The 24377-nt window shown below is 40.3% G+C and overlaps 1 protein-coding gene across 1 annotated transcript; it reads left to right on the forward strand.

The window, feature by feature from the left end:
* The first annotated feature begins 3200 nt into the window (after positions 1–3200).
* On the forward strand, positions 3201–23785 carry emilin3b (elastin microfibril interfacer 3b). Its single transcript, XM_085147184.1, has 6 exons — positions 3201–4400; positions 17128–17250; positions 18180–18460; positions 18652–18998; positions 19139–19489; positions 20173–23785. The coding sequence occupies exons 1-6, from the start codon at positions 4216–4218 to the stop codon at positions 21316–21318; spliced, it is 2433 nt and encodes an 810-aa protein (XP_085003310.1). The 5' UTR covers positions 3201–4215; the 3' UTR covers positions 21319–23785.
* The last annotated feature ends 592 nt before the right edge of the window (positions 23786–24377 follow it).

Here is a 24377-nt window from a genome sequence, read left to right on the forward strand (position 1 = left end):
AATGAATACATTTCATGAGGAAGAAATTTTGGGTAACTTTACACAAAATACACTTAGAGACATTACTGCTGAATTTGCTGGCATTTGTTGGACACTTGGGTGCGGTTTTGAGTATACATGTGCAGTCTTGCAACTCTCAAAGCTCGGGACATAATATAGGGACATAAATAACAGCTATTTTCCTGATTCCTCTGGTTACTTTTTGAAGACTGGGTTGCATCCCAGGTCACTACTGTAAGAAGCGATCGAGTAGCTAAGTAGCTGATGTCACTGACCTGGAATCCATCCCATTTCTGTACTTCTTCCTCAGTGTGCCTGTGCCCCTGTGTCTCTATCTAATAAAAGTGTCTGTAAAAACCCTAGAGAAGACTGATAGCAAATGATGGGGTTGGTTCACGGAGGGGTTAGGGAAATCAAACTAACGGAGTGGTGTCCTGTTTCACTGCAGTGGATTCATTTTGTATCTCACCTCTGCAGGAGGGTGCACAGAGACACTACAAACTGAAGGCTCCTTTCACAGCTTGTTCCCTAAGGGAAAAAACTGAAAACGGGCTGTATGTCACTTGGAAAAAGATCCAGAGTTGAAACCAAATAAAAATGAGGAAACTGCCCCTACAGTATAATGCAGTGTAAATGTCACTGACTTATATTGCATTAGCCAAATGCTCAGGAGGCCGTGGACTTTTGAAAAGCTGTATGAACTTCCTCTCAGATTTCCACTCAGGGTATGGAGTCAGTCATTCAGCGCAAGATAAGAATACTTATCTAAAACCACTCACAGATGCAACACAGAAATACTGTATCTGCTATTAGCTAGAAAAAAAATACATAAAAAAATAAATAAATTGAAGGAAACAAATTGAGTAAATCCTGACTCATAAGACTTACAGTGAACAGAAACTGTTTTGGCTGAGTAATGCATCATTCAAGCAGAGAATTTTATGTTTGGCTCTTACACAGTACACTGCAATTATGTCATTATTAGTACTCTTTATTTTTTTTTTTGGCTTTTTTTCTTTGGCATCTATTGGCCCGAGTGTTTGTTCACCACAGTAATAACGACCAGAATTATTATTTTTTGTTCTAAATGATCATAAACTATCAAACTAGCATAAGTCAGTATCCCAGATATTTCTCATTTTACCCTGACATCTGGACAGTATGCTGGGACACATCTGTTTAAAATTGTGCCAGTCATTGCAGTGAAAAATGGTATTTCACTGCAGCGATTTCTGCCAGAATGGACAAATCTTTAAAATAGTTTCCTTCTCACTGTCTCCCTGCCAGTGTGAGGTGACAGTTTCTGGAGCAATGGGGTTCATCTTCAGCAGGAAGCAAAATGCTTCATCTTCACAAACTATAGACATGTGAGTCTGTGCAGCATAGGCCAACAAAAGTGCAACAGGATAAGCTAAATGTAGGGCAAATTATGGAATAAGATCAAAAGCCATAAAGAACCATAACTCCAAAATGCATTTGAAAGGTTTTGTTTACCCACTTGGATCTGTTGAGCCTACATTGCTCAATAGATCCACCACCTGCTTGAGTGTTTGAGGGGCTCTTGTCAATATTTCTATATATATCACCAAGCTGTGTGTTTTTCTTTCTTATTGACTTGTAAATGAAGACTAAATAGAGTAGCCTAAGTGGTGCAAAGTCCACACACAGGTGAGAAGGGCACTGCAAACCAACCATCCAAACAAAGAGGTCAATTCAAACAGCAGCTTCTTCCTCCAAGTCTGTCTTCTAAACTTTAAAAATGAGCCGCACATGCATATAAGTTGACTGCCAATCCCTTCGTCATCCTCTTATTAATAACATGAGAATTAAGAAAACCTGAAAACTGGGATGGAGCCAAGATATACTGGCAGCATGTCCATGCCAGAGTTTATACCCCGGCCAAAAATAGCTGTGACCAATAAAGCAAGGTATGAAAGTCACCAAGTCCCTCTACCAGCTACTGAGAATGCTCTGTGCATCTCTCTAGTGTATTATGCTGATCCTCTGTGACCCTTCTGGAACATAATGACACCGTTATATCTCAGGATTACTGCCTATTTCTGGCAAACTTCTCCTTAAGTTAGATCCATCTTGGATTCCGTCACTGTAACAGCTGAGTGCTGTGTAATGTTTGGTCCTTCAGGATTTATATAAACTGGATACTAACTCTAAAAATGACAACATTCTGGTTTTAGTGTCTTCTTACAATGTGTCTGGGACTACTCAGTAGTTCCGAAAAACTTGGGATGCTGTGTAAAATGGAAATAAAAACAGAATGTAATGATTTGCAAATTTCATAAATCCGTATTTTATTCACAACGGAACATAGCGAATGTGTCAAATGTTTAAACTGAGCAACTGTACCATTTTGGAAAAATACTGGCACTTTTTCAATTTGATGGCAGCAAAATATCTCAAAGAAGTTGGAACAGGCCATGTTTGCTACTATATAGTATCGTTATGTTCTTTAAGAGTCTGTAAAAGTCTGGGAATTGAGGAGACCAGTTGTTTGACTTTTCGGAATATTGTCCCATTCTTGTCGGATCCAGGATTCTAGCTGCTCAACAGTGCTGGATCTTCCTTCTCATGTTTTTAATTTCATGATGTAGCAAATGTTTTCAATTGGTGAAAGATCTGGACAGCAGGAAGATCATTCAACGCCCGGACTCTGCTTCTAAGAAGCCATGCTGTAGTAATAGATGCAGTATGTGATTTTGCATTGTTTTGTGCCTCTTTCGAGCATTCCATGAAAAAGATGTCTGCCTGGGAGCATGTGTTGGTCCTGAATCTTTCAGCATTGATGGTGCCTTTCCATATGTGTAAGCTGCCAATTCTATAGGGAGCCATGTTGCTTACCTGCTTTTAGTTTACCTAATTAGTTGTAAAAATGTTGCAAAATGTGTTTTTCTTTTTAGTACCAGTTTTCCAGCCTTTTTTGAATACATTCTGCTGCCATCAAAAAGCTCAAAAGTGCTTATTTTTTTTATTGAATTAAGTTTAGCACAAGCTAGTCTCATTTTACTAAAGGTTTATGTAATGTAAATCTTTACAACTCACGAAAAAATGATAGAGGACAATCACTCTCACTTATCATAGAAACTGAACTGATTCGATTAAATCCCAGGAAATACTCTTTAGAGACGCAGGCATTTATGCATGAATTCAAGAACCACATGGATGTGCAGTAAGACATAAGTGGGGGGCTGGGACGTGACTCTCAACTGAAGCTGTGGCTGGGATATTTAATGACTGACCGCAGTGAAGCAAGGAGGAGGTCCATTGTGTCCAGATCTACAGCGTCTTAGCTGGCTGCAGCCATAGCCACGCACATGGCACTGCATACTGGGGCTATGCTTTGATGTACAGCCGCTCCCAGAGCAGATGGAAAAAGAAAAGAACTGGGTAAAGAAATAAAATCTTTCAAGGACTGAATACACAACAACTAAAAATGCTTGATGGGGGGTGGGTGAAAAAAGTTCAAACAGAATAGGATAGTGGCTTTTTTTGTTACTTATTGGAGTCTGCTTTGAAGCGAAGTATCTTCATGTACAACTTTGTATTTTTGTGATGGTGCGATAGAGAGAGAAAGAAGAGCAGGACATCAATTGATATCAGTCAGTCCCCCTCTTTGTGCGAGCCACCGGGCTGGAGTTGGGGTGGGATATGCAAATACAGGCTGTCTGCCTGCCCCTTCAGAGGCAGCAAGAGCAGCACTTTGCTGCTTGCACACACACCCTCACTCGTGCAGAGAGCAGATTACTTAGAGGGTCGAGCCTCGGCAGCAGGTTTCCTACACAGCATTTGTGTATATGGAGCTGAAACTTTCCAACAGACAGACTGACACTATCTTCCCTCTTTTCTTTGCTCTCTCTTGCGCTCATCTTTCTTCTTTTGCCTCCTCCAGCACACCTTTGTGTTGTTTTCCTTCCCCCTCCCTCTTCAGTATCATCAGTTTTCCCCCTGCTCCGTCTTGCGTGCTCAGAATTTTGTTAGTGAGCAACCTGAAGATGTACAGGACAAGATGCTGCTGATGCTAGAGCTGTTTGGACTGCATGCCTCCTCCAGGGCCCACTGAAGAAAACAAGACTTTCCATGTGCCAAGGAGCAACACAACACCCAGAGGAACTTGAGACTACCACTTCTGAACCCCTCTCCTCTTGACAGTTGAATTTTTGAGACTCTGGATTAGCCTTGGAAAAGACTTAGAAAAACAAAATGCGGACCAAGTTGTGCCAGCTAATAGCACAGGTCTTTCTCCTGGGAGTGTTCCTCTCTGTTGTTCACAGTAAAGGGACTTTCTATGGAGGCCATGTCAACCCTTTCTATGGAAACAGATACAACCTCTACAAGGCTGGACTCAACCCTCACCACTCACCAAACAAGCCCATGACCCGTCACAAGTAAGTTCTCCACCTTGGACACATAACAGGAACAATTGCATGTTTTATTTGTGTTTCCAAGGTGCAGGGTATTGAATTCTAAAATCATTCCAAGTAGCTGGAGTTCAAGCAGGACCCACCTAATACTGTCTTTCCCTCGAGAAACCCATGTCACCAGTGAGTTGCAGAAATATGTTTTTAGTTATGGAATCAGCTTGGTAACAGAGTTGACGCTCTGTTTCTGTCTTACTCAAAATCAACCTCTTTTCTGTGGTTCACACCTAAAACCATCTGTGGCTGGGGATAAACACTATAGTGCAACAACAAAGCAACAGTGAAAACAAAGCCATCATGACGGTCATTATGGTGCAGCGAGGGGGTGCAGAGTTGATGACAAGGGTATTGATTCCTCACAGTCACTGTATGTGTGTGTGGTAAAGGGGTGGGTGGAGGTGGGGTGGGTGGGTGGGGGGGCGAGGGGGCTCAATTAGGGGCAAGATTTATGGTACAGCTGGGCACACACTGTCAGGAGGGAGTGGCACAACTGGCTTCCAGTCGCTAGACACTGATTTCAAATGAACTTACCCTGAGTTAAGTAGAAAAATATTTAACTTTTCCAGATTTAACACAAAGGTGAGGGGTGTTCATCTGCTTTTAATTACTGCATGGCAGATACATATTGTAAAGATCACACACACACACAGAAGAGTGTAAGTTATGAACGCTATTGAATGAAGTTCTGAGATGAAACAAACTTGTGGATATATTTTGCCTGATGCCTGATGTTTGGCCTGCAGGGCTCTTTTGGTTTTTCCTCCCTCTTCCTCCTCCCCTTCTCTTTTGCTTGGCTTCCCACAAGAGCATTTATGCTTTTGGACAGCTCCCCAGCTACCTGCTGCTTCACTCAAACTGCCACAGAAGACTGCTGATTGCCCAGCCCCACTTAGTCTGCCATGTATGCTCACCTCCACCCAACAGACTGTTCAGCATCCCTCAACCTGAATGCAGTGTCTATATTGAGTCTACACCTTTAACTTTCTCACTTAACTATAAAACTGAATATATTCCTTTCATCCCCTTATATTTTGCTCACCATTCAGTTAATCTGAATATTGGATTTTCCCCAGCTATTATAAGATTACCACTTTTTTTTTTAACTGACCTAATTGACTAACTAAAATAACTTCTTACTTAACACAACTCTTGCAGAAATACATTTATACAATCAGACTCAGACTTGCACCCCATATATTTTGTACAATTCTATATGGTAAGAACTGGACTTTATCTGTATAAATTGTTTCTAATGGACATTCATCTTGTGTTTTCGGAGGTATTTATTCACCAACATTCACATGCCCTAAAATTCTGAACATAAGTATGTGATTTCAGATAATTGGCAACACAAATCTATAAATATGATAGTTTTGGAGTCACAGGGAGCTGAAGCTTAAATTGCCAAACTCGAATTGGCTTACTAAACAGTAAGCCAATGCAGTTTTTATAATGATTTAATGTATGCACTTTAATTTTTTTATTCAGGTCATAAGTGTTCATATCTACAGCATGGTAGCTATATACCTGTATACCTTCCTTTACTTTTTGACAGCATTGCCAAAGAGGTTTACTTATTTTTATACAGGCCGTCCTGCCAGATTTCCATCTTACACAACAAGATTAGTTGATTAGCCAGATGTAATAGACTTTCCAGTCAAAACAAATTGATCAATAATGAAATACAGTCAGGAACTGCTTGTTGCTGGTAACTGGTAGTATCGCTCCATTTGTTTCTGAGAGTCCAACTATAGTTTTATATAGGAGCTGCAGGCACATCTTAGACACAGTGGGGATGTGTTGCTGTCAGACCACCACTACAGACATATGAGCTCAGTTGTTGTCAGCCTGACTGGTCAATGGAAATAGACACTTTAAAATAACACGTTATGATGTGTGTGTGCGTGTGTGTGTGTATGTGTGTGTGTGAGTGAGTGTGTTTATGAATGCCTATTTAAGTGTAACTAAAGGACTTCACCGGAGCGCATTTACAGCATGTAAAGTCTAACTCCTCTTTCTAACTTGACTACACTGACATGGACAAAACCTCACTGGATTTTTAGTACGAGACTTAAAAAATTCTCAGCTGTTGGAACACCCCAGACTTTTTGTCTTCATGTTGAATTATTGTCTGTATTTTGGCAGCAAAGCGAGTGATTTGATTTCACAGTCATTCCTTCATTCAGTGCAACCACTTGCTTCTGTAAGAAAAATATATGTCACAGTCACCCCACTGGGTGACTGTGACATCTTAGACATTTACAGTACTGTACCTGTCACAGCTCTATTGCAAAGAAGCTAATTTTCTTCCAAAGGTTAAACTGTGGCTCAGGAAGGTCAGATTTTGTGATTTATGTTTTTAACAAAAGGTCTGGGAAAGAGGAAAAAATGAGTGAAAGAAATCACTTTTTGAGTATTTTGGAAGTTCTTTTAGGATTAGCAAAACAATGACTATTTTTCACACATCACCACTGAACAGGTGCCAAGAGTCATACATAGTCATCACTGGGAAATGGGTATTGGATAAATCAAACAGCATCCTGGGAGATGCCACATGTCTTTACCAATCAGATTACAGACATATCTGAGGGCTTTTTCTTTGATGTATGGGACAGAGATCAAGGGGGAAAGGTCAGTAAGTTAGCAGAGGTTAAAGGTTAGAGGTGGCTGTTGTACGTTTATCTTGAATGTCCAGTGGAGAGCAAGAATGAAGCCGGTCTCCTGCTAAGGGTCAAAAAGACCATGCAGCAAAATCCATCTGCCAAAGTACTCAGGTTTATGTAAGAACAGTGAAAAAGATTAGTTGCTTTTTAAAAGCTGCTGTAATAAAATATTGAAGGTATTTAATGAGGTTGGATTATGATTCAGTTTATAGTTATTTGGATAGTGTGTTGATTCTGGTGCGAATTTCCAAATAATTATCTCAAGCAAAGTGTAACTGAGAACTTAGATGCATGTAGATGCATCATTAAAGCATCTACATTTCAGTGCTTTGTTATTTTTATGCAAAAGTCTTCCAATGAGCCACAGCTGGCATGTACAGGTGTGCTTTAACTTTTTAAGACTAAAAGACATTTACAACAAAAAGTAAAGTTATTGTTCCCTTTTGTTTTTAGTCAGCAGATTTAGGCATAAAAACGTCCTGGTTTATGTAAAGATTAGCATTTTGGTAAGAATGCAGTCTGGGGTTTTTTGGGTTTTTGTTTTTTTTTGCATTTTGTAATTTACATGTAATAGAAATTTGCAGGAAAAAATAGGGCAGAAGGGGAATCAATAAATGGAATAAGTCCAGCTACAGGAGTTCTCCTTTGGAGAGAGTTATACTTGCCGTGTCTCTTGTTTTCAGTCTTTATGCTAAGTCTGGCTGATAACCTGTGACTCTTACCTTCATACTTGGCTAATACACAGATCAAAAGATCTTTAAAAGCCTCTGAATAAAAAGAGAATAGCTCTATTTTTATTTGCCTGTGAAGAGATTTGTGTTGCAGGTTACATATGACTGATATTCTGGTCTCATCAGTGTATCAGGCCTATGTGTACAGCTAAATAAAGTATCACACTTACACTATTTCACTCTTATTGCATACACAATAACCCCTTTGCTTTGTAAATCTAATAATTCTGCTTGAAACCGTTCTTTTCAGAAGCACAGAGAGCTTATTCAAAGTAGATTATGTACTTTGGAAAATGCCTGAGGATAAGTAAAGTTATTTTTTCAGTACATCTACATGTACACAAGCTTATGTTGTTGCTTTTAACAGCTTAATTTCCAAAATGTAAGCACGTGTAGTCACTTGAGTTTAAGCTATGATGACTAGAGCTGGCTTGGAGCTGACCCTGTCTCCGAATGACAAAGTGATCCCTTTGGTCTTAAAGCTGGGAGTTGCATGCCTTTACCTCTAATCATTAGGCATAAGCACAGTTTTAATAATCCCTGGACCATGGGAATTTCAAGACCTGCCAGTTGGCTGGAAATAGGCTTCATTAAAAGCATATATCAAAAGAGATGGGCCTTGGAGTTAGACCAATGGTCCTATTAAAGATCATATTTTTTTCTTTATCCATCCCACTCTTCATAAATCTGTCGGACCCAAAAGCAATGGACTCGGGTCAAGCAGTCAGGAGTTCCTACAGGTGAGAGTGTGGTTAGTAATGAGTGAGGTAAGCCCTTTAGTGCCACATGTCAAAACAACTGAGGCAGTATAGGGAAAAGTAAAGAGCCTAACATGATGAGGCAAGGCGGAGGAGCTTTGTGATATATAGAATGAGGGAGAGGGGAAACGTACAACACAGCAAAAGAAACACTGATATGACTAATTAAACATAACCTGAAGTTATAGGAAAATTTATAGGAAAGGGTGAATGAGAGGTGATTTGTTCAGGCTCATCAAACTGTGGAGGTGTAGCCACAACAATACTTTCCAAACACATTCCACATGTGAATTTGAGATGGGAATTCTGCTTTTCTCTTGGGAGGCTATGAAAGGATTTTCAAGCTGAAACGCTATACTTCAAACATTTACAGTGGGACCAGACCAGCAGTCACAAATGCCATAGTCCAGTGACACAAAAACAGACAATACTCGGAGTAAGGAGGAGGGAGAGAGACAAGAGAGACAAAGGAAAGTGCAGTTTTCCTGTCGTGGTGAATGGAGATGAAGACTTTTCATACTGATTGAAAAGGAAGAGTGCAAGGTCAGATTAGGTCTGGAGAGACATAACATAGTTTACACAAATTCAGTTTGTGTATTCAGTGGGGATTGGGTGGTTCAGTGAATGTGTGGATCAACTGGAGACTTTCAGTGTTGGGTGTTTCCCTGCCTTCTTTTTGTTTTCTTTTGAAAAACATCAATTGTTAGTTTCATATAACACAAAAAATATATATTCAGCTTTAAGTAAGTGAAGTTATATGACTATTACCAAAATAAAGAGATTATTTGGAAGATTAACATTTTCATTCATCCAAAAAGTGATTACTGTGTCATTGATATCCATTTATTGCACCTTACCAACAAAGTAAAAACATACCCCGAGAATTTTCAAAAACTGAAACTGAAACTTAGTATATCTCCTTTGGGAGCCCTAAGCTCAGGCCTTCTTGCATAAGTCTTGACAGGCTTTGCACATCTGGAATTGGGCAGGTTCTTCCCCTTTTCCTATGAAATTGTTTCAAACACATGTAAACAAGCTAGCTACATGTTTCTCCAGAAATATTGTTGAGGGTTTGATTTTTTTATTTTTTATTTTTTTTTGAGGAACTTAAGGACAATCATAGACATCCAGAAACCACCCTTTCATTGTTATGTTAAACGCATGTCTCAGTCTCATGTTGTGTGCATCTTCAAAGACATTGCCTCAACTTGAACCAGTCACCCTGTCACTGCTGCTGCGAAACAGCATGATGATACCACTACCATGCTTCACTGTGGTATACTTGATAATGGGCAGGGTCTGGAGCTCAGAGGGCTCTAAGTTCTGGCTAAATATTTCAGTTTTTGTCATCTCATGTCTGGGAATCTTCCTTTTTCCAGAGTTTTATGAGTAATTCAGTCTAAATTGATGGGAGAAGGTGCAGAATTCTCACATTTACAAAATAAAATAGGAAAATGTACTAGTTTGTAGTCAATCGTTTCTTACATACAGTAGACCTCTTGTCTTTTTAGAGATTGTGCATTTAGAGGCATGACTTCCCTGTGCCAATGCGTCAGCCTCACCAACTCATCACTGCAATAAATAGTACTGGTCAATAGGTTATTTACTAGAATACATTTATTAACCCTATAACCTGAGTTTTTGAGACCTCTGCTTCATCTGTGTGATTTTTTTCACAACAAGTGTTTGAGCAATAAATTGCACAAAAATACTGGATGTAGCAAAATTATACAAATTAAAAACAAATTAATTATTAATGACTTTTTTTCAATTTGTCATAACTTTCAATAAACTCACCATTTTAAAATATATATATATATATATTAACTTTCTGGCAATTATTTAATGTTTCAGGCTTTACAGTGTTAGAGCCACCATGGTGTCTAACTGCAGCTTCACCTCTACTCTATATTATGATCAGGGTGTTGCATGTTTGGAAGTGCTATTTGCTTTTAACTATAAGCTCTAAATAAACTCGACTTGACCTAGGTGACTTGTACTGTGTGGTACTTTATGGGCAGCCAACCCTTCTCATCTGTCCCCCACAAGCTCTAAAACAAACACACCAGAAAGTATTTATACTTTTTAACAGCAGTGACCTTGTACCACACTGGCTGACAGATGAGGCATGGAAAAAGCTCAGAATAGGCTATCACTCCTCTCTCACCTTTTCACTGTTCTGTCTATAGCTCTCTGATCTCATATCATACACATCAGGACTTCTCATTCTTTTTCCCCAAAGTGTCCAGATTAACAGCCTTCTCACAGCTGGACATCCTCCCACACACAAAAGCAGCCCAAACAAAGTTCTCACCTACTCTGCAGCTGCTGGAAGTGGCTAGAGTAATAACAAATACTAAAGGCAGCGCTCCTGCTCATATATGACCACTTCCACATCGAGGGTTCATATTTTTGGAATAAAGTTTGTGTAGTTTTTGCAGAGTTGAGTGGTTTCTGTGGATGTGAGATATAACCCAAGGTCTTTATTGCTTGATTATGTGTCTATAAAATCTGCACACGTGAGTATGTGTCATTTTCTCTACAGCTGACTGTATTATTGCTTTCAGGCTTTCAAGCTGAAACTTAACATTCGTCTTGTAAAAACAGGTTTTCACACAGCAAAGGCGACCTGCTGCTGACCTGACCGACAGCGCAGCGCAAAGGGATGGGATTTATATCAGCACTCAACTCTGAGTTTCACAAAGCCAGGAACCCCCCTTGTATGGAAGACAGTGAGGATTAAATATCACTCATAGACCCAAATGACACTGACAGAAAGATGACAAAAAAATGTGAAGCAGAAACAGAAAACTGTGGACAGGGAAGTCCACAGGCTTTGCACATTCCCCCCCCCCCCCCCCCCCCCCCCTCATGTACATCTGGATTGCTGCGCTTTTCGCCATGGTGTGAAGTCTGTGGGTTACATCTCACAGACATAGAGTGCATAGATTTCAAACTTTTAACTGTATTTTCATAAGTTTTACAGTTTTTCCTGCTGATAAAGACTAACCAACCCATTCATTCTACTCCAAAGTAATAAAGAGATAAACAATTTTAATGACAGGAAAGTTCCTTTGTCCCCACTATTAGTGAGCCCACAGTAAATGAACAAAAATATATTATAATTACAGGATAGTAAAATAACCTTTTCTGCAATTTTACATATTTATCATGTAGTTTCACTGGTCGGGACGACAAAAGATCAAAATATGCTGTATGTGGCCCACAATCAGCAACTATCAGCTATCAGATTTTAAGAGCTACACAGAGACAAGTCTTTAAGCTCCTTGAAGATGTAAGATGAAAAAACGAAAGGCATTAAATTGGATTTATATCACATAATAATACTGAAGCCATTCACTGTAGTGCTGAAATATTCAGGTTGACAGTATCTATACCTTTTCTATATTGCAGAAATTGCTATCAAAATCTTCATGTGACTTTGACAAACACATTTGTACAAGAATCTAACTGCTTACGTCTCTCTTTCTCTCTCTCTCTCTTTTTTTTTTTTTTTAAGTCATTTACTTTGGTGCCAAAAACTATGTGTATTGTCTGCAATAGATCTCACTGTGAACAGCAGATGACAGCACAGGGAGTGATCAGTTTTAAAGTCCCTCTGGCCTGGTAAAGAAAAGAGCCTGCAGGTAGGGAGGGGGAAGAAAAACAGCATGAAAGCAAATTATAAAGAACAACAGAAATGTTACAGGAGTCGAGCTTTTGAAAAAAAAAAAACTAGCCAGAAAAGATGATGCAGCATCATTTGTGTTGTCAAATTAAGCTTGCATTTCTTATTTCAATGACCTAATACATTATTCCAGCCAGTTCCCCTTTTTGTTATGCTAAGAAAATCATTTGCACCAAGTAGTAAACTGCATGCGGGAGTTAAAAGTACTTCCATCATACCACATCAGTTAAGGTCGTAACTGCCACTTCCTTAACAACCCATGACCTGGCAGCAGGTTGTCAGGCTGGTATGAAAGGAGCTCTGTCATTCTAACTTTTGCCCTCTACCTTCTACTGCTATTAACATATGTCAACACAGGGAGAGTGGTGACACACACATACACACACACGCTGAAAACACTGTCAACACATTTGCAGAAGGACACAGCGGCGCAGTTGTTTCTCACACATTCTAACAGCCTCCCCTCTCTGTTAGCCCTCTGAACCTGTTAACTTGGCATGTAGACCCGCCTCGGCCCCCGTGTCCCTCCCTGCTGCTCCGAACACTTCTATTAGTCCTGAAACAGCTGTGGAGCAATGCTAAGTGCCGCATGTGTTGCTAAATGCTCCCCTCTGAATGTAAGAAATGCTTCACATGTGAGCCTGAAGAGAGCAGATCATCATTTCCTGTGTTGCACAGAGGCCAGGGGAACATTTAGCAGTTGCTATAGCTGCACTGGCTATGAAGAGTGAGAGCGAGTGGGACAGGGAAAGTTCAGTGTGATGCAACAACTGCTCAAAGTTGTTACAGTGAAGTTAGTGCACATCTGAGCACTTCCAGGATTGAAAACAGTCTTTTGGTGCTCAACTACCCTACGTAACTAAAAGAAGCAAAACAAGCTAAAAGGACTTTCACTTTTCTTAGTATACTTACATAAAGTACACTATGTAGGCTGTACAGTATACTTATTTGCGTGGTTTTCGTGCAGGACTGGACTAGCATTGTATGAAATTGAACATGACACGGTGCATTTGCAACTTGTAAAGCATGTGAAAAACACATAAATCTAATTTTAACAATGAAGTTTGGAATTCATTGCACACAAACATCAAACAACACCACAACACACTCTGGTACAGTCTTTGATGCTGACTGCATATCTTCCTCCTGCTGGGTAAAAATTCATGGGTGGTCTCTCCTCGTCCACTACATTCCCAAATTACATACACCACATGTATTTAAAATAGTTTTTGAATAAAGGAGCTTGTGTTGAAATGTTTCAGCACTTGCTTCCACCAGTGGGAAATTCCTGTAGTTTCAATAAGACTTCCACTTGTGTGGAAGTCCATTGGAAAGTGACTCTTCAACTTCCTTATCCACATCAGTAAATATTTTCTGGATGACTTTAAGGCCTCACTTGCTATTTTCGTCTTAATGAATATAAAAGATGCCGTTTTTGTAAACTGAAGTTCATTTAGCAATTGCACTTCACTGACTGATGAGTGTGCAGCATCCCTCGGCTTTTCAGTCAGAGCTGCTCTTCACTCTTATTAGGGATGCAACGATACCAATTTTTTCAAACCGATACGATACTGATACTTGGATCTGAGTACTTGCCGATACTGAGTACAAAAATCGATACTTCTACCACACACACACACACACACACAAATGCAATGAATTGGAAGACAGGTTTTATTTTATTCTCTGCCGATAAAAAATAAAATCTTAATAAAAATGACCACAAAAAAATTTCAAGTGAAAAATAAGCACTTCTGTTAAATTATTGCAGTGTGTCCACATTGTAATTTAACAAAATACCACTGAACTATTGGCACTGTCGTGAGCTTTCAGAATAATAAATAAACACTTCTGTTCATTTATTATATTTCATATCGAAGCTCGAGTATGCTGAGAAGACTGTGCAATCCCATGTTTTCCACGACCGGCATTGGCTGTCATCCAGAGCGATAAAATGAGTCGAGCCTCTGTTATTTTAACTGCCCGTGGATTTTCTCTTGACATTTTTCTTCACTTTTCCAAAACCTGAGTTAAAGTTGGCTGTTCCGGTCCACACTGCTGACATTTTGTTTAGCCTAGCTACAGCAGCCTCCAGTTTCTCTTTTTTATCTGGAGCCGCCAGTCTCACTCGCCTAACCCTGTGCCCGTTTAGCGCGGGATGTCCCCCTAGTGGCCAATCTAAAAAACTACAACAGAAATGACATGCCACCCTCTGATTAATGAAATAAGTTAGTATTTCATTAATGGTATCGGTTAACTTTTACGAGTATGAGTACACACACATTTTACAGTATCGGCCCCGATACCCGATACCAGTATCAGTATCAGTGCATCCCTAACTCTTATCATCCTGTTCCAATACAACAACTTGGCAACAACAACAAAGCTCACTTTAAGCCTTTGCAGCAGGACTTCACTAACCAAGGGGTGTTGCCAAAGTGGCTACCTCAAATATACATTTACAGTGGGGCAAAAAAGTATTTAGTCAGCCACCGATTGTGCAAGTTCCCCCACTTAAAATGATGACAGAGGTCAGTAATTTGCACCAGAGGTACACTTCAACTGTGAGAGACAGAATGTGAAAAAAAAATCCATGAATTCACATGGTAGGATTTGTAAAGAATTTATTCGTAAATCAGGGTGGAAAATAAGTATTTGGTCAATAACAAAAATACAACTCAATACTTTGTAACATAACCTTTGTTGGCAATAACAGAGGTCAAACGTTTACTATAGGTCTTTACCAGGTTTGCACACACAGTAGCTGGTATTTTGGCCCATTCCTCCATGCAGATCTTCTCAAGAGCAGTGATGTTTTGGGGCTGTCGCCAAGCAACACGGACTTTCAACTCCCGCCACAGATTTTCTATGGGGTTGAGGTCTGGAGACTGGCTAGGCCACTCCAGGACTTTCAAATGCTTCTTACGGAGCCACTCCTTTGTTGCCCGGGCGGTGTGTTTTGGATCATTGTCATGTTGGAAGACCCAGCCTCGTTTCATCTTCAAAGTTCTCACTGATGGAAGGAGGTTTTGGCTCAAAATCTCACGATACTTGGCCCCATTCATTCTGTCCTTAACACGGATCAGTCGTCCTGTCCCCTTGGCAGAAAAACAGCCCCATAGCATGATGTTTCCACCCCCATGCTTCACAGTAGGTATGGTGTTCTTGGGATGCAACTCAGTATTCTTCTTCCTCCAAACACGATGAGTTGAGTTTATACCAAAAAGTTCTACTTTGGTTTCATCTGACCACATGACATTCTCCCAATCCTCTGCTGTATCATCCATGTGCTCTCTGGCAAACTTCAGACGGGCCTGGACATGCACTGGCTTCAGCAGCGGAACACGTCTGGCACTGCGGGATTTGATTCCCTGCCGTTGTAGTGTGTTACTGATGGTGACCTTTGTTACTTTGGTCCCAGCTCTCTGTAGGTCATTCACCAGGTCCCCCCGTGTGGTTCTGGGATCTTTGCTCACCGTTCTCATGATCATTTTGACCCCACGGGATGAGATCTTGCGTGGAGCCCCAGATCGAGGGAGATTATCAGTGGTCTTGTATGTCTTCCATTTTCTGATGATTGCTCCCACAGTTGATTTTTTCACACCAAGCTGCTTGCCTATTGTAGATTCACTCTTCCCAGTCTGGTGCAGGTCTACAATTCTTTTCCTGGTGTCCTTCGAAAGCTCTTTGGTCTTGGCCATGGCGGAGTTTGGAGTCTGACTGGTTGAGGCTGTGGACAGGTGTCTTTTATACAGATGATGAGGTCAAACAGGTGCCATTCATACAGGTAACGAGTGGGGGACAGAAAAGCTTCTTACAGAAGACGTTACAGGTCTGTGAGAGCCAGGGATTTTCCTTGTTTGAGGTGACCAAATACTTATTTTCCACCCTGATTTACGAATAAATTCTTTACAAATCCTACCATGTGAATTCATGGATTTTTTTTCACATTCTGTCTCTCACAGTTGAAGTGTACCTCTGGTGCAAATTACTGACCTCTGTCATCATTTTAAGTGGGGGAACTTGCACAATCGGTGGCTGACTAAATACTTTTTTGCCCCACTGTATATACAATCTATGATTCCACACACAACTGAAACACAACTCACTGCGTGGGTATTTGTAGTATACTGCATGCAGCTATACCTGAAAGTAATTGGGAATACAAGTAACTAAAAAATCCATTTAAATTGTCAAAATTAAAAATAAAAAAAATTGAAAAAAAGCGAAGGAATCTGTACTCAGTCCATCTGCAGCTGTAGCTCCTCAATAAAAAGCTCTCTTTGATTTATAAGATCTTTTATTAACATCTATCAGCTAGATCAAAAGCAAACTTTTCTTGTTTTTTTTATTGAAGTGCCAATAAAAAGAGAAAAACAAAACAACATGGGCTTATTCATAATCCAAAAGAAGAATGAGCTGTAAAAGATTAAACACAACAAAGCAAAGATTAAAACACTGGGTCAATAGTATCTTACAGAAGGTTTTATGAAGCATCTTCATCACTTTCAACACTTTTGATGGAGGAAATAGCTTTCTGTTAAATTTTCCCTGTTACACTCCAACAGTTTTAATTATACACAATGAAACAAACTCCTCTTGACTTCAATACACTGAGAGTTTGCAGTTACAGCTTTACTTTTTCTGGCATGTTTTGTATCTTAAAGTGGCTAAAGTTTTAGCCGTTTAAGTCTACTGTATACTGCCCTGTTGAATTAATAGTGGTGCTGCTGAACCACATTTGTAAATTCACAGTTAGTTATAGTACTTCAGTGTGATGGACACAGAGCAAGACAGGGGCTGTTGGCATCTTATTGTTGCTAGCATTGTAACATCCCTCTGCTCTCCCCACAGAAACCACTGCGCCTATGTGGTTCAGAGAAACATCACATGCATCACGCAGGATGGAGTGGCAACCTACGTGAAGGCTGAGTATACCACCAAATGTATCTGGGGTCAGAAATGTCCTGTTGTGATGTGAGTCAATCAAACGAAGTAATACAATGCTGCAGATGTTTTACAGTTCAGTCTGCGTCTTAGGAGTTTGGTAGTGATGTTTAAATATGTCGTTCTTTCTTTATATTTGGCAAACTGCAGCACAATGTAGAACATACTCTACGTCAATACTGCCCTCTAGTGTTATATATTATCCTTATTAATGCACATCTGTGATACTGCTGATAACTTTTTATTTATTTTGCTAAATAAAATAAAATGCAGGGACATCTGTGTTACCGAATTCTGTCTCTGAGCATGGAAATGATTAAGATCTGTTTTTTATTTATTAAGAATTCTGGAAAGCTGTTGTTCTGCTTTCTTATTATTTGTTGAAAACATGAGAAAGTAAGGCATAAGAAAAAAAAACATTTTAACTTGGCTTTAACTTGTTCTTAGGCAGATGTACCTTTCTGTTATCTGCTCTCAAAGTTTTGTCTAGTTAGTTTGTCTTCATATACCATTCAAAAGACTTCACACAATGGGAACAAGAGTGGATTTTCTGTGTGTGTGTGTGTGTGTGTGTGTGTGTGTGTGTGTGTGTGTGTGTGTGTGTGTGTGTGTGTGTGTGTGTGTGTGTGTGTGTAAAGAGAGACTTTGATTCACAATGGATAGAAAATTCAGCTTAAACTAAATAACAATGAAGTTGGGTGCTATCCCAGGTCCAATCCCCTGATGCCATCATTTACACCACGATTATCTTAATCTCTTAATCTTCCTCTAATCCCTGTCTAATCTCATAGTGAACAACCAAATCCTGTTATTTCTGCTCAGCGCCATCTTTCCATCCTGTATTTGTGCTCATGATTGATGAAAACAAAAGTACTTCTAACAGTAAAACCTGATATATTTCACTCACAACATTTGCTTAATCACTTATTGTAAGCACATTTATATCACATTTCCTTTAGGTATAGGACATTCTACAAGCCAAAATACAAGGTTGGTTTTAAAACAGTGACCGAGCTCGAGTGGAAATGTTGTCCCGGCTATTCTGGAGAAAACTGTTACGATGGACCCACGTCGCATCCAGATATTGCAATGCCACCTTTCAAGGGTGCAGTTCTTCCCCATCGCCCAAGTGTGAAGGGCTTCCCCCATGGCCCTAGACCCCCTATTGAGCATAAGCCTGGAGGAGGCCAGCTGGAGCCAGGAAAACCCTTCCCTGGTATACCCACAGGAAAGACAAATGGTGAGAAGAGGTTCCAACTGGTTTATTGTAAAGTCTTGGAGTATTAAATTAATGACTGTCATTAACTCTGCAATGTTTTTGAATGTTTGCGCATTATTCTGTAATTGAAACCACTTATTTCCCTCATATTTGACATATTTATGAATGTCTCTAAAACATTCCCTTTTCTGTGATTTGCCTTCAAAATACAGGCAACAAATATGGCATTTCAGGTGTAACTGGTGAGCGCTTGGACCGCATTGAAGAGGACCTGCGTCGCCTTACCCAGGGTCTAGACACTCTTAATGGGGTGGTGACTGGCCTTGAGGACCGACTACGCACATCACTCCGGGAAGACACCAATAAAATTCTGGTATCCTTGCTACCGAACAGACCTCGTGCGCCCGACTCTGCTGTGGGATTTGGGCTGATCCCAGATGGGACTCATGATGGGTTGGATGGAGCAGGAGGCTTTACTGGATTTGGTGATTTAGCAGGGAGAGTGACAGAAGTTAGGGATGAGCTGCGGGCCAAGACTCATATTCTAGAAGAGATTCAGGTACTGTGCCATAATGCCTGCTGATCGATCATTTGATACATTTTTTTTCATAGTTGAAACAAATAATGCCTCATTTCTTTTTTTCATTCCTTCAATAAATATTAAATTTAGTCTCTGATCTGACTTCTGTTCATCTTTAGGGGATGGTCTTGGGTCATGATGGCCAGCTGAAGAAACTGTTGGAAGGAGCTATAGGCAGGCCCATCCCTGGCCCTGACACCAGATCTCTTCTGGATGAACTCTTAGATATCAAGCTGGCAGATATAAGGGCTGATATCCTGGATGGCTTTGAGCGCCGTCTGACGAGCCTCGAGAAGCACTGTGATCAGAAGATCGGGGAGGTGCAGAGGGAGTGCCACAGGGAGCACATGGATGGCCAGCAACAGATGCAGCAATCTCTGGATGGCAGAGAAACTGGGCTCAGGGAGGAGTTGGGTTCTTTGCAAGCTCAGATTCAGGGTCTAACACTCACTGAGAGCTGCTGCGGACAGGTATGACATACGTGGGGTTGTAATATAACAATATAATAGCAATAAACTGTAATCAGTAATCTGCTTATTAATTGAAATCCCGAATAATTCTGGTGCTTCATCCATACATATGAAATTGAAAGTTTTTGTTTTCCAAATGTTTAGGTTAAGCTTTATCTCCTGACAGTTGCTGAAACCTTATTGTATTATTGCAAATTTTGACGCTCAAAGATAAAATTTCCCAAAACACCAGTCTGCTATATTACGGAAGAGGATTAGGGCCACCGAAAAAAGTTGGGGACATCTTTTTTTTCTTCTTTTCCAGAATTCTGAAATTAAAGTCAGAATTTTGACTTTAATCTCGGATTCCTGAGAAAAGATTAAAAAAAGGAGAAAAATAATAACTAATTATTAAATGCAGAGTGGTGAAAAGAGTGCTTCTCCACTCTATGTTCGAAGTCCCACCTTAGAGATGACTCCATATGTGCTAAAAAGCCAGTGTTTCCCTCTCAGACCTTTGAAACACACTATACTGAAATTTTATTATGGAGATTTGTTGAAAGGTACTAAAAATACCTTGGCTGCTCCAAATCCAGCTGAAATCCAGAAAGGGTCACATCACTAAATTGTAATAATTTATGAGTGCAGTTTGTTGGGCCATGACATGGTTTACACAACAACTAATGAGTTATTGATTGTTGCAGGTGAGCAGTCTGTCTCATCGTGTGTTGCTGCTGGAGGAGTCGGTTAAAGGTTTGACGGAGTCACAAAGGCAGCTCCAGACCGCATTTAATGACCAAACCATCCACATAGACACCCTGATTGAGACTCGATTGGTGGACATAGAGGGCCGAATAAATGCCACAAGTGGTAGTTTTGACGGGGTTGAAGGGTTTCCTGGTGGTCTGGATGGTTTCAAGACTGTGTTTGAGGACAAGCTGAAGACCCTGGAGGAGAAAGTGTCTGTGGCCGTGGAGGAGCTGAGTAACGCCACAGCCCCGGCTCTTCTGGAGGGGCAGGTGGTCCCTGCGCTGGAGACCGAGATTGAGTCGGTGAGGAGGAGAGTTGAAGGAGATCTGGATGGAATTCAAAAACAGTTAAAACACCTGGAGCTCCTCTGTACCACCTCTTGCCCACCCTCGACGCCACCAGCGGGAGGTGTCAGTGGCACTCAAGTAGAGGACGAGTGCAAAGAGATGGAAAAGAAGATGACAAACCGTCTGGACTCTCACTCTAACCAGCTGGATCGCTTAAACAACACCATTCAGAACTTGCTCTTCCGGATTGCCCAGGAGGAATCAGAAGGATCTATTCAAGGAGAGATCACACTGCTAAAGGTCAACATCAACTCTGTGAACCGCACTCTGAAGGGCCTAAAGGACTCTCTTAGCTTTATTGCAAGTGAAGTGGGACATGCTAATTCCACATGGGAACAAAGAGAGCACCAACTCGTCAACCAAGTGCAAGGAATCACCAAACTCATGGGCCACCAAGCCTCCCTCCTTGGAGCTGGGGAGAGGCGACTGGTCCAGCTGAAGGGGGAGCTAATGGCATTGAAGAGACAGCTGGCCGGGGAACTACGGGGCTGCCGCAGCACAGCAATAGAAGTGCAGAAAGAGGTAAAGGATGTCGATAGCAGGGTGACCCAGGTAGAGGGCCAGTGCAGCAACCTGAGCGAGCTGGCGGATCACCTGGAACGGATCCGGGCGGAGCTTGAGAGACACTCTGACTCCTACCTGTCCCAAGTAAACGGTACCTTGGCAATCCATGCAGAACAGCTAGCTGAGCTGAAAGATGACATCAAAGACTGCAAGGTCAAGGATGCTGCCAACCACAAAGGAGACCAGTAGCATTTCAGCTACAGAATTTTTTAAAAATTAAGACTTAAGTGTGGTTTTTATTAGCCTTCATTTGCTTCTGTCTCCTGTCTTTTAAACCCACTCTGCACAGATGCAAATTAACCAAACTAGTGAAAGTCATTTCCCTGTGAGCTTCTCATCCCAGTTCCTCCAGATGTCCTGGGCGTTTAGTTGAGTCATCTGGAAAGAGAAGAGGACAACACAGAATACAAAGACACGCCTACGGTTGTATAGCTGGGCGATATTTTCTCTCAAGGTTTTATTCTAGAGGGCATTTCTCTGATCATGATTGTTTTGTTTAGACATTTTACCTGTTTAACTTATATGAAGTGACTGGATTGTTGTGATATTAAACTGTTTGCATTAGAGAAAAAAACAGCAAAACACAGTGCTGCTATGGGTTTTTGCTGAGAAGCACACTCAACAACCTCTGTGTGAACACTTGCCTTGTTTTTTCTGTTGTTGTTTAAAAAAAAATACTGTATGTCAACTTGGTGCTATTTGCATTTTTGTAAACCTTTGTTTGTTTTACACGTTTAAAAATGCCTTATACAAATATATCTCTGCTTTGTCTGTTGTGTTCATTTGCTGCCACTTGGCTCAAAGTTGCAGAGAAGTTCCATAATTCACCATTAGGGGGCAGTGAGAACACACAACACGGCGTGGTCGACAGTAGAGAAAGTCTAAAACAATAAGTACAACTTTATCTGTTGTAGCGTAAGGAACTGTGTACATCATCTAGTTTATCAAGTTCATTTTTCTGTTTAATTATTATAATTAGAAATTGGGTGGTAAGTACTTCTCGTTAAACCCAATTCTCTAACCCGTCAAATTCTCCACTATATTTCAGCTTCAGTGAGCTACCCTGACCCCACTGAGTCACACTGTGCTGTGGTATAGCAGAAACAACATCATCTAGGTCTCTCCCATCAATACCTTGGAAACCTTTTGGCCTTTTTCTTTTTGTTGTTTCTTAACATGTAGCCATTCCTGTAAAAATAAAGTATGTCATGACAACTTTCACAGTAGAAAGCATTCCTAATGAATTTTTTTAATCTACACTTTCATAAAAATCTGATGTAACACTGGAATAATGATTATTTTTTTACAGCCAGCTCTAGCCCATTTCTCTGAAAGGGGTAATAAAAATGTACCTGACAAGATTTTGTCCGTTTCACCCCAATATTCTTCAAAAAGATCTGAAAAACATTGTACTCTTATACAGTCTGTTTGTGTCCTTCATTAAAAGGGTGCGTAACCAGCAAACAAAAGCTGAAACTGCATTAAACTGTCCACTTCACAGAGCAGTAAACTTCCTCCTTCTAAGAGTTTTTTTTTTTTTAAGTTACCACATAATTAAAACAGCAAAAATAATTTGAATTACAACTAAGTCAATATGCTTGCTGCACTGCAGGTTTTACAGAGTCAGCACGTAGTTAAAGAGTAACAGTAACATCCCTCTGTGATTAAGTAGCTGCCAGCATGTAATGGGGACCAGAAATATATCATTATTTGCAGTGAAGCATATAGGATTGAAGAATCTGATGCTTGACTAAGCAGAGTAAGCTGTTCAACCCCGCTGACTTAACCAAGCCGATGCATGAAAGTCTGAGCTCATTTGATACGGACATGACTAAAATAGTTTGAGAACGATGTGCTAAAGCTGCAAAACAAATCAGTTCACAAGACTGTGGTGCTGCACGGCAGTCAGATAACAAATAAAGTCACTTGGTGAAGAGTTTGGCAGACTTTAAGATCGGGTGACACTTAATCACAATGAATGAATAAAGCTGGGAAAGATCAACTGTAAAAAGGTCTGCTGACCTTGCTCCACTGAAGCGTCGTCAGCAGACCTTTTGTATGCCGTCAGCACATAGTTTTTAAAGATAACATCTTACAGTAACCAGAACAGGATGGAGCAATGACAATAAGGAAATCCAGAGGCTAGATTTTAAAAAAGTTTTTAAAAAGTGCTTCAGGAGCAATACAGTGCAGACAGAGTGGCCGTATGTCGAAGTCAAAGCCAAATATGTACATGATGTGAGTCACACTTCCTTAGAATTTGATTCCCAGAAGCCAGACTTCCTTGAAAATATTGTAAGTGGTCTTGAACAAGTTCTCCAGGATTTCCGACAGTCTTTAAAAAAAATAAAAATGCAATTAAAATCATTTGTTTCCATTTCTTTAGTTGAATCTACATAAAATATCAAAGATATCACAGTGTGAAATTGGAAAAAACCTTGTAAGGACCCCAGAGACGCATCTGTTCACTAAAGCCTTGTGAGTAATGGCCTCTGTGGAAGGTTGTTTCTGTCAGGAAGCCATTCAAAGGAAGTGAAACAGCCACATTACATAGGAACTCAACTGAAAACCAGTGACAACAGGTGTCATGGAGAACTGAATCCAAATTCGACATTTTTGGTTCAAAACATCACCACTATGTATGGAAGAGATCATAAAAGAGTGGCTACTTAGTAGGGTCTATTAAGCTGAGAATGGATAAAAAGGCTCCCATTATCTAAAGAAGAACCTTGAATGTGCTTCAGGAAGTCTTGAAGAATTATTCCTGAAGAAAGCTTGCCAAGGAGGGTTCAGGCTGTGTTGGAGACTGAAGGTGGTCTTACAGAATATTGACTTATTTCCATTTATGTTTTTGCACATGTTTCTGTTAAAGCTGTTTCACATTTCCCCGGGAAAATATAAAGAAATGAAGGGTGGCTCAAGACTTTTGCAAAGTACTATACAGTGGGATGCGAAAGTTTGGGCAACCTTGTTAATAGTCATTATTTTCCTGTATAAGTTGGTTGTTACAATAAAAAAAAAAGTCAGTTAAATATATCATATAGGAGACACACACAGTGATATTGGAGAAGTGAAATGAAGTTTATTGGATTTACAGAAAGTCTGCAATAATTGTTTAAACAAAATCAGGCAGGTGCATAAATTTGGGCACTGTTGTCATTTTATTGATTCCAAAACCTTTAGAACTAATTATTGGAGCTGAAATTGGCTTGGTAAGCTCAGTGACCCCTGACCTACATACACAGGCG

This window comes from Neolamprologus multifasciatus, chromosome 20 (assembly GCF_963576455.1).
Source record: "Neolamprologus multifasciatus chromosome 20, fNeoMul1.2, whole genome shotgun sequence".
NCBI classification, from domain to species: Eukaryota; Metazoa; Chordata; class Actinopteri; order Cichliformes; family Cichlidae; genus Neolamprologus; species Neolamprologus multifasciatus.